General features: G+C 47.5%; 1 protein-coding gene across 2 annotated transcripts in view; it reads right to left on the minus strand.

The window, feature by feature from the left end:
- Positions 1-4344: 4344 nt before the first annotated feature.
- LOC135809497 (hemicentin-1-like) overlaps positions 4345-11166 on the minus strand; it is a 26009-nt gene continuing 19187 nt past the window's right edge. The window contains exons 12-15 of one of the 2 annotated variants that reach the window (XM_065322854.1): positions 8961-9627; positions 8511-8619; positions 6276-6330; positions 4345-5207 (exon numbers count right to left, since the gene is read on the minus strand). In XM_065322854.1, the coding sequence (XP_065178926.1) occupies positions 4581-5207; positions 6276-6330; positions 8511-8619; positions 8961-9627 (1458 nt within the window). In that variant the 3' untranslated portion in view covers positions 4345-4580. The remainder of the gene's footprint in view (positions 5208-6275; positions 6331-8510; positions 8620-8960; positions 9628-11166) is intronic. The other variant, XM_065322855.1, reaches the window with a different exon arrangement.

The raw sequence follows: 11166 nt of genomic DNA on the forward strand, positions 1-11166 counted from the left end.
CCAAAGCACTACGCAATCTACTTCAGTACTGATCAGCTAAATAAAGTATAAGGGCTAGAGGCTACCCTGAAAGATATCTGAAAAACGGCGGAGCACCAAAATTTGCATCCGCACACAACAGTAGACCTTAGGGTAGCGATCCTTCCTAGATGATATCGCTATTCATTGTTACCATGGTTACTTTTTACTACAATGAGTAGTGTTTCTCCGAAAATAAAGTCAGCTGCCATCAGTACTGCCATGCGCATGCCTAGCTAGGCCTAGCGCCTGGACTTGTAAAAATTAATTTTGCAAGTCTTCAATCATGTTTGCATGTACGCGCTATCCAGCCATGTGGCGTGAACAGATTGCTTGACGTGAAAGATAGCGCGCGAGTCGTACGTACGCGCTCGCGGACGTGTCTGACACGTGAAACGAAAAGATTTTTTTGGCGGGTAGTCGGCAAAAAATAAGTGACGGTCAATAGTCGACTAGTCCTTCGCCAAACAAAAGGCGAAAAAAAACTATTAAATTTTTTGATTCAGCTTATGTATCCATACATCCTGTACACACACCTTGTACACACTCTCTCTAACGGTCTCTAGGCTACACTGCAATTGATATACATTAGATAAAATTTTCGGGCAAGGCCCATCATCAGGATTATGTACTAGTATGTATCTAATATTGACTGAGTACGACTACGAGGTCAATATAGGAAATAAAAGCCGAGTAAAAGACCGAGGCAAAGCCGAGGTCTTTTACGAGGTTTTTATTTCCTATACTGACCAAGTACGAAGTCAATATTAGATTTATCACGACAAGCAGTCCGTATTTCAAATTCCAGAACGATAACCTCATGAATCCCGGTGTTATGATTGCACAACCGTTGCACCACCACCTACTCATGCAGTGACAATGCTGCACTAGGCACCGTTCAACTGCGCAACCCCTAAGCAGTCAAATATAAGCAGTCAATATAGCCCTAAGGAGTGAAATATGCAGGAATATTTGACTGCTTAGGTATGGCAAAAATCTATGTGAGTCAATACTAAGTGAGTGATAATATGATTATAGCCTATAGACAAGAGTATAATATAACCCCACACGTAGATCTGCGTCCGCGTAGATCTACGACTCGACTCGCTACCTAACCCCCTTTCACGTCAAGCGTGTTCACGCCACATATGGATAGCGCGTACATGTACATGACTCATGCAAACATGATTGAAGACTTACAAAATGAATTTACCTATCACCCTCTAGAATCATAGTACATGTAGTATTAGGGGCCGTCCGGGGTTACCGATTGTTTTTACAAAACGAAAAGTTTTAGTATTTTTCAGTCCCCACCCACCCACCTTTACTGCAGGTAAAACGAATTCCAAAAAAATATTGATGTCAATTTTCGACACCCAGAATTAACTGGGCATTCTCCATCAGCATTCAATAATTATTTTCAAAACGAAACTCCATCAAACCCACCCACCCACAAACGAAAACATTTCGTTTTGAAAATATTATTGGTAACCTTGGACGGCCCCTTAGTACATAATATTATTGTATAGTGGACTCTGCAATGAACTCAGCTGCAGAACAGATTATGAAACTCCCTGCACTGCAGAATCTCTGGTGGCTGGTCTTGGGGCACCGTGGGAGCTGTGACTGGTTGCCAAGTTTAGTTTTGTGACTGACCATGGCCTGGGGCGTTTGTAACTACTTCGAAGCATAACCATGATAACTGCTCACAGAGCCCTGATTGATCACAGAGTCTTATTATTATAATATTATTATAGGCTTTTCGCGTTGGCATCGCCAAGCAAGCTTGGCTAGCCTTCGCATAAGCTGCTCCATGATGATGAGACGAAACAATGAATGCATGTATATACGATCTAGGACAAAACGAAGGTTGAGGGTATTTTTGAAGGAAGCCGCAAGTTAGTTGTGTTGAGGAACACAAAGTCGCAAACTCTACGAAAGTAAACCGCAAGAAATGTTTTGGGGTTGATTTCATGATTATTGTAGTCACAGGTTGTGTTAGGAGCATTAAAGGTTGTGTTTTCACAGGTATGTTGTTTACATTCCTATTCTTTTACAAGATAATATTTTCACGAAATATGTTAGTCAATGAGTTTTGTTATGGTACACCGTACAGCCATGCAGCTGCCACAGGTGGAAGCAGTATTAGGCTTTGATGTATGCTTTTATCACATTGCTGCATAGGTCTTTCCAGTCTTGTCGTGACTGGGCGATGGCATGGAGGTTCTCAAGTTCCTCGCGTTTCTTGAGTGACCCCTCGATACGCTGCAGGTCCTGGTGCAGACTCAGTGGCAGAGTGGTACGTGGCCGGCCCCGCCAGGTGGCAGCGGAACTTGGGTTTTCGAAGTATGCTGCCATCATACCGCGTGCTGGTACATCGTCGTCTAGTCTCAGGACATGGCCAAAGAGCCGCCACCTCGCTCTCACAATGGTTTCCCCTAGGGGCTGGGAGTTGGTGCGCTTTATATATAGCTCGCTATTTTTGATGACTTGAGGGTACTTGATCCCGACGACTGTTCGCAATTGACGTCTGTGGAATGCTTCCAATCGCTTGATGACATTGCTTGGGACTCCCCATGTTGAGTACAGGAGTATTGGTGTGATAAATGTGTTGTATAGCTTGACACGTCTGTTCTCTCTCACCTGCGAGCCCCTCACCCACAGTGCCCAAAGCCGTTGAAACGCACCTGTGGCCAGCTGCATACGCCGAGATATATCTTCCCTGTCACCCAGTAGCGATCCCAGCTTCCGGGTCAGCCTCCATTCTTCTGCAATACAGTCGCTGAACCTCTCGATATGGGTGAATTCTGTCTTGGCGGAGTTAACTGTCAAATCCCATTGCTTTTTAAAGGTGTCTCCAATGGCAGGGAGGCATGATTGGAGGTCAGTTCCCCTAGATGACAGAAAGTCAACATCATCAGCAGAGGCACCCCACAGGGGGACTCATTATCTCCTGTGCTATTCATCGTGTATCTAGAACTAGCGGCCCTGCGGGACGTGCGAAATATCTTACCGGTCCGGCCACAACTCGACATAGACCTGCACCTCCCAACTGACACATCACAGAGTCTCCTGTTGTGAATATTAAAATCGAGTGCGAAGTCAAGCAGCCACGGGGCGCTGGCCTTGCAGCTGTGAGCATGCATACGGTACATATTCACATGACTATTGTATGCTGGTCCATTGTTGCAGTGTGTAAGTGAACTGCATGCAGTACGTATTCCGTGATGGAACACCTACTACAGTGCATTTCAAAACTATAGCGCGTAGGGTTTTTGAAATATTCCAAATTTGGCTGGGACTTTTTGAGAATAGTTTTCGGAATATTGCTCAGGATCGCTCCACAATTACTCTCATATAGTTTCTAAAGGATTGGATAACAGACACACAATTTGGAAATTCCGTGATGGAACACCTACTAGTACTGTTGAAAGACCGTGAATGTTTGAGCTAATAATTGTACACATATTATCAAGGAACGATTTGTTGTCTCTAACTTGTCTAAGAATGTTTTCTTGTGATGGTCACCATGGTCACCAGTTAGAGTACAGAGAGAGAGAGCCTGGTGCAACTAGCACATCACGGAGAAGAAGCAGCAGAAGGTAGCGCGCCATTGCATTGTGCTCTGTGAAGTTACTACCTTGATATTCTTTATTCACCACTCAGCGATGTACTACAAGTAGATGCATGATTACATAGAATGACTGCGCACAGTGACACGGCACAGTTGATCTAATTCATTGCAACTTTGGTCTTTAGTGCACTGTGAGGTCATGCAACTCTACACCATAATCGTTCAGTCCTCTATAAGTGCATGAGTCGTCTCACCATCATGTGAGCAAGATGATAACTATAAGTATAAGCCAATCTAGGTACAATCACTTCTGACTACAATCTAGGCACAATCACTTCTGACTACAATCTAGGCACAATCACTTCTGACTACAATCTAGGCACAATCACTTCTGACTACAATCTAGGCACAATCACTTCTGACTACAATTCACGTACATGTACTGAGATTCTAAACCAGTGCAAAATGGTTACCAATACAGTTTGAGTTTGAAGCTATACTTGATTGATCATATTCATTCACAACTTGTTACTTCCTCATTCCCTCATTCTGCTGGACTGTTTTTAATTTTGCTAGCTTTCGCCGGTCCCACCGACAAGAACTGTGGGTATTGTGACGAAATAGAAAAAACCTCAATTTGCAATCATTGTATGAAATACTGTGATGATATTGTAACTCCATATCATTTATTCATAAGCTATATCATAATAATTATCATTTAAATCTTGACTATCATTTAGTGCCATTAAATATCCCATTTCATATAACTATCCAACCTATACAACTTGTCATTGTTGCAACTCAGTGCAGCCACGCAGCACCATGACAAGAAACGAATCAGCTACATTGCCTCACGATGCTATCAGTATCACTGTTATGCTCGCCAAAGGCTACCAGCATCAAATGGTGGATAGCGAGTGTACGGGTGCGCACACTGCATTCTCCACTGCTCGCAACAGGAGAGCAGTGTTGACGCCTGGCTTTCTCACTAGTTGATTTCGTAGAAATTAGTCGTCGCTCCGCGTTGGCCAGTTTGGGCGACTTCGTACATTGCCTTGTCCGCCGTGATGGTGCTGGGGTTTAGCGACACTGGCTGTATAACGGCTGGACCACCAGGGTTGGCCACTACATAGTCCGCTGTGCTGGTGCTGGGGTTTAACGACACTGGCTGTATTATAGCCGGTCCACCAGGGTTGGCCTCTACATAAGAACTTTCTTCGTAGTCCGGCTTCGGTAGGAGATTAACTGCAGAACCACGGTTAGATGAGGGCGGCACCGCACTCGTTTTCAAGTTTGACGAGCTGTGTCTCTGCTCTGGAACTGGGCTGGGACGATCGTAGTTGGCCGCGGAGTGGTTCATGTCGATGTAGCTGTCGGAAGAGCCCTGCCGCGCCACGTATTGTACCTTGACCGACGGTATTTCGTTGTACGTGTCACCATCAGTTGCGCCGCCAAGCCTGGTAAGAGAGTCGTATTTAGGGTTCGGCAGCATGCTGTCCTCCCTTGTCAGTGAAGCAGGTCTTCCGTTATTGGCGGTGGTGGTGGTGGTGGTGTATCGTGGATTAGCGGACATGGAATCTTCCCGGCGATGCTTTGGTGTAAGCGTTGCCTCTCCCTTGACCAGCAATAGAAAGACCAAACAAGCCACCAGACATCAGCACAACGCAACAGTAGACCTAGGCTACTTGCATGGTGCTGGCTGTGCAGGTTCTAGCTTTCTTTGTCATCGTGTCACCTAACTGGTACAGTGCGTATCGGTTAAAGCGTGGTCGTGTAAAAGAATATGCTGCCTACAAGAATGAACTCTCATGTTTTCATAATCATAACCTGGATTTCAAGTGCACATTTATTCTTACAAGCAATTTTATCCCATAGTAGAATATATCGGTCCTAAGAATGGACTTTGTGTAGCAAAACATACCAGATTAGCACAAAGTATATCGCCTGTAGTAATAATATCCGTCCAATGCAGTTCCGATCTGACTCGTGTTGGGTCGTAGTGCTGCAGGTTCAACTGTTGTGGTCATGTAACTCATGTTGCATAGCCACATGGTAACCTATGTGACTACAGTGTATAACCAGCCGCATGCACAGTAGCACTACATTGCCTGTACGATGATCTTCCTGCCTCTGCGCACATGCACATGATACATGTTACATGATGTATGTCACACTTGATTTATCGTGTGTAAGAAATATCGGAAATAAGAAAAGAAAGTCGTTTTTCAAACACCCACGCTATAACCGATGCCTACTGTACTTGTGCTACCATAATCGTCAAGGATGATTGCTAGTTGTAGAAACACTGCTTAACTTACCCCCCCCCCCCCATACACACACACACACAAACATCTTAACCACTCATCGCACCCCCCACCCCCACCCAACATACACACCATGTACCATGCATACCATGTATACGCCCGTCGCAAGAGAAGCACGCAAATCCGCAAATGCACTGGATGTGCACCCACAGATTTTCTCTTACACACACACACACACACACACACACACACACACACACACACACACACACACAAACACACACACACAACACACACACAAACATAATCCCGGACCGCACAATGCAGTAGTGGAATCCCATACTCTACTCCTGGTCCTAAATACTTCGAAGTACATGTACACTCGACCGGGGAAACTCGGGTGAGGAGGTGCAGCTTACGGTGGCATTGTTGAAAGCAACCGAGGACAATGAGACGTCCGACTTTGACTTGCGCCTGCAGGAACAGAGAGCGGTGAGGCATGCGAACAAACACACTATTCTGAACATGGCCAATGGAGGTGATACAAACGATGTCATTGCGGTGAGGCAGTAGAGTCGCTTATGGGATACCAAGTGCACAGCCTGAGTCGGCAGACTTGCTCGTGGGAGCTAAGTACATGTACGACGCGAGTCGGCGGTTTCTCTTGAGCTAGTTCATCGCTGCACTGCAGCTTTGCCACTCCTTACAAAATCCCCTCCAGGGGCGTAGGAGGGGGTTTGGAAGTGGTACGACCAAAGGTCAGTGCGGCCAAAGGCCGTGTTGGAGGGGGGTCCGGGGACCTCCCGCGGGAAAATTTTGTAAAAAAGACACAAAATCCTACGTTCTGGGAACTTATGGCACACTTCTGGCGCAGTGTGCAGTCGGGTCGAGTATAGTACAGTACTCAGTACGACTGCAGATGCATAACAAATCTACGAGTAGACCTACGAGTCTAGAAAAAGGTCAAAGTCTGATGCGCATATGCATCGATGGATCCTGATTTTTTTTATTCCGGTTTTGCACGTTCCGGACGGACCACACTTTTCGAAAAGTGGTACGACCATGGTCGTACCAGTCGTAGCGGGTGCTACGCCCCTGCCCTGAAACGATGATGTACAAGCAATCGCATAATCACCTGTCTAGGTACACAGGTCCACCGTGCACACTGCAGTTGTGTGAGTGAGGGTAGCACTACTGGGATCATTTTCCCACTATAGCCCCATGACAAGGTCAACCGTTGGTCTCCTGGTCATGAGTTATGAATGATAGTTGGCTATAGGACCTACACCGTGTACTTTACCATATCTTGCATGTGCCCTACTTCTGATGAGGAACTGCACACACTGCAGAGCTCTGATTGGGATACTTTCAGGTGCTCTGTTTGCTCACAATCACAACAGCAAGGATATGCGTGTACTTCTGAAGTACATACGCCAGCAAACACACAAACACACACACACACACACACACATGCCCGTGCACACACCGGGCAGACATACACACACACACACACACACACACACACACACACACACATGCCCGTGCACACACCGGGCAGACATACACACACACACACACACACACACACACACTATACTACTACTATGATACAGCTACCCTAAACGGGTCACGCCGCCCTCCACCCAAGCATGAGCACTATGAGGGGCAGTGGCAAATAAAGAGAATCAGCTAGCAGAACTGGCAAAACAGATGAAACAATGGAGCAGAACGGATGACTGCTGTACTGTAACAACAACCTGACAGCTACAGTGACAACGACTGAAAATGAACAGGAAGGAAAAATTCAAAATTTCACGTCACGAAAAAACACTGTCCACGAAAGAATCCACCAAGCAAAAGGAGTGTGGGCATCCGAAATCCCACCAGGACTCCACTAGCAGTTCTTCCACGTTGACGATGTAAGCGGCAGGGCAAGGCCTCACAAATCCGACAGACTTCCACAACGCTTGACCAGTGCACTCATGACGACGAAATATTGAAGTTTCAATTCCCACCATTCCGCCATTGGGACCTTCCTCTCCGCACTCGCTCGTCCACTCCACTGAAAACAACGAGTTGTTCCAGCACTCCACCAGCCAATCCGCAATTCCCACCACTGCATTCTTCGAGCTTGGATTCTTCACAGCACTCGAGGGACAGCTACTCCACTGCGAGTGGTGGACCACGGCCGACGCAGCAGTGACAATATCAAAGTAAATTGTCCTGCAAGCTACATCGCGATTCCGCGCTCCAATCCTGATGCAGCACTACCTTGGCAGTGTGCGAGGGTGCTCCAGGGTCGACTCTGGCTACGCCAGAGTCGCCCTGGGCAGGCAGAAAACTTGGGAGAAAGCCAAGAACACGGAGCTCAGAAAGTGTAACCTGCTCCCAAGGAGCACAAAACAACACACACACACACACACACACACACACACACACACACACACACACACACACACACACACACACATGCCCGTGCACACACTGGGCAGACATACACACACACACACACACACACACACACACACACACACACACCGCACACACACACACACACACACACACACACACACACACACACACACACACACACACACACACACACACACACACACACACACTACCCCCTCCTCTTGAACCGTCCCGTGTCTTACCTTGTACACACTATAAGAATGATAATGATGATGAGTAGTAGTGCTCCACCAACAGCAGCACCAATAGCAATGTAGATAGTATTGCTGGATCCACTCCCTGCCACAGTTCCTACGGACCAAAGCATTGCGGCATTGAAAATGAAATAAGTTCATTTTTGATCAGAGTGACGAGTCCTGTCATACTCTATAATTATTACATGCGCAGGTGTTTCGTCTGACGTGGCCACTGCCACCCACGCGTACATTGTAGCTGCATGCGGGCAACTGTCATGCGTTCCATGTCCAAGAATCCCGTTACATTGAAAGCCTGTGAAAGTTTGGGTAAGCAGTAGTGAGTACAGGTGCAGTAGTAGGCTCAGCCAGGGCATTGGATGGTCTCTCGGATACTGAGGTTTTGGGTCACAGAGCGCTAGAGCTAAAGAGTAACGGATGACGTCATACTGTTCTTACCTCTGAACGCAGTGACCGTGTTTGGAGGTGCTGACGTGCGGGAACCGGTCGGCAGGCTGGTCATTCCCTGTGCCGTGCCCTGCATGTCCTGGCTGTTTGTTTGCGGTGTGCCTTGAGCAGAGCTGGGACCAGCAGTAGTCTGAGTAGGTGGATCACGACTAGTAGCAGGGACTAGGTTACTGGCAACGGGAGGGGTTGTAGGCATTAGAGTTGTGGGTGCTTGCGTCATTGGCACCCCGGTTGTCGGTGTTTGAGTCATTGGTACCCCGGTTGTCGGTGCTTGAGTCATTGGTACCCCGGTTGTCGGTGCTTGAGTAGTCAGTGCCGGGGTTGTGGAGGCTGGGCTCGTTGGTGCCTGGGTCGTGGCAGGCACACAGCAATTCAAATTTGAAGTCGGCAAGCCGGTGCAAGCAGCACCGCTTGGGGAGCAGGTGCGTGTGCGTGTGACGGTGACGGATGTGCCACCGCACGTTCCTGATGGTAACCCGGAAGGGAGCGCATCGCTGCAAGTCGACCAGCTTCCCCACTGTCCCTGCTGCTGGTCAAAAACTGTTCCTTGGCTGTCCTGGCCATTTCGGTTAGTCGCTGAACACGTGACTACTATACTGGTGCCGGTGAAAGTCAGATTTGCAATACTTATTCTTCCATCTTCATGTAGGCTGACCACCTGCAGGGTTATCAAAACACACACCTCAGACCTCAGACATGCCCATCGCGGAAGCGATGATAGCGAATCGCTATGTTAGACATAGCAACTTGTGCTGGGATTACACCATTCAACAGCTTGCAAGGCTGATGAATTGACCGCCACTATTTTTAGCCTGGTATCCACCACACAGCTGTTTGAAGTGACTTTTTCTGGCCAGTGAATCCCTATTTTTTCATTTTTCCATTATTTCTTTCTTTTTTCTACACACACCACACCACATACTCCGGCATACACTGGCTGTTGGTAACCACCTAGGAGAATGAAAGAAAAGTCAGGAAGAGTCTGAGAAAGAGAAGAAAGACGTGTGCGACCATAATCGTCGGGAATTGAACCCGCAACCTCTCGATTGGAAATCGACTGCACATACCACTGCACCATATGGGACACACACACACACACACACACACACACACACACACACTTGCACTTGTTGCTCCATGCCAAAACTGGTCCGTGGGTCTCCCCGGGAGCTCGAGAGATCCGGGAGAGGGGAGAGAGACTCAAAAGGAATCTTGGAAAGATGACTCAATTGCCTATTGAACCGCCCAACGGCCGACACCCCCTGAAATCCCCAAAACTCTGGGTGGACTTAATAAATGATCCCACTTATGGGCTCACCACACCTCAGTCAGTGGGTGAGGATAAGGTGCAGAAAAAGGATTGAAGGCATCAGGGTATCCGTCCCGGGATCCAACTGCAGTTACCCCTGCCCCCAGTGAATGTAATACTTGCTACTAGTGTGGGTGGCTAAATCAGAGTGGATCTGATACAAGCTTCACTAGCACCATTGATTACACAAGAGTTAATTTAGCCAGAAGCAGTCCATGGCTAACAGGCATGTATACTTCAAAAAAAGTATATGAACCCTGGAACCAACAAAGTTGGCAGGCACAACATTACACCTTCAAGTAGCCGAGCCCATTGGCAACAGACCCAAGACAATCAGGCATAAGTGTACCCACCAACCGAACTAGCTGGCACACACACACACACACACACACACACACACACACACACACACCCACGCACGCACATGCACACACACACACATGCGCGCGCGCACGCACACACAGTGGAGTAGTTTCCGCTAAAAATAAAACATCGTTGAGTTTCAGGCAAGTCCCGAGAACTACTAGGCTTGAGCAGCGGAGAGATGTGACCAAGCGTGACGCTGCTTGCCAGGTCAATGCAGGTATCGAATGCACATGTCAGGCTGCTTGCCAGGGCAATGTAGCTATAGAATGCACCTGCCAGGCTGCTTGCCACGGCAGATCACTTGGGTCCATAAGAAGTACTGGTTCACCTGCCTGTCTGTGGGTATGACTGTGGTCTGTACGGAATATGGAAATGGCAAACCAAAATACCCTCGGCCAACCCTTCTGTGTTGGCTAAGTAGCCGATAACATGATTTGCCTGCAACGAGACTGTTTTCACATTGCGAACTGCAGAACTTTTAAAGTCTGTTGCCACCGATTGCTGACACATGAAAAATTAGTG

This window comes from Sycon ciliatum, chromosome 2 (assembly GCF_964019385.1).
Source record: "Sycon ciliatum chromosome 2, ocSycCili1.1, whole genome shotgun sequence".
Taxonomy (NCBI): Eukaryota; Metazoa; Porifera; class Calcarea; order Leucosolenida; family Sycettidae; genus Sycon; species Sycon ciliatum.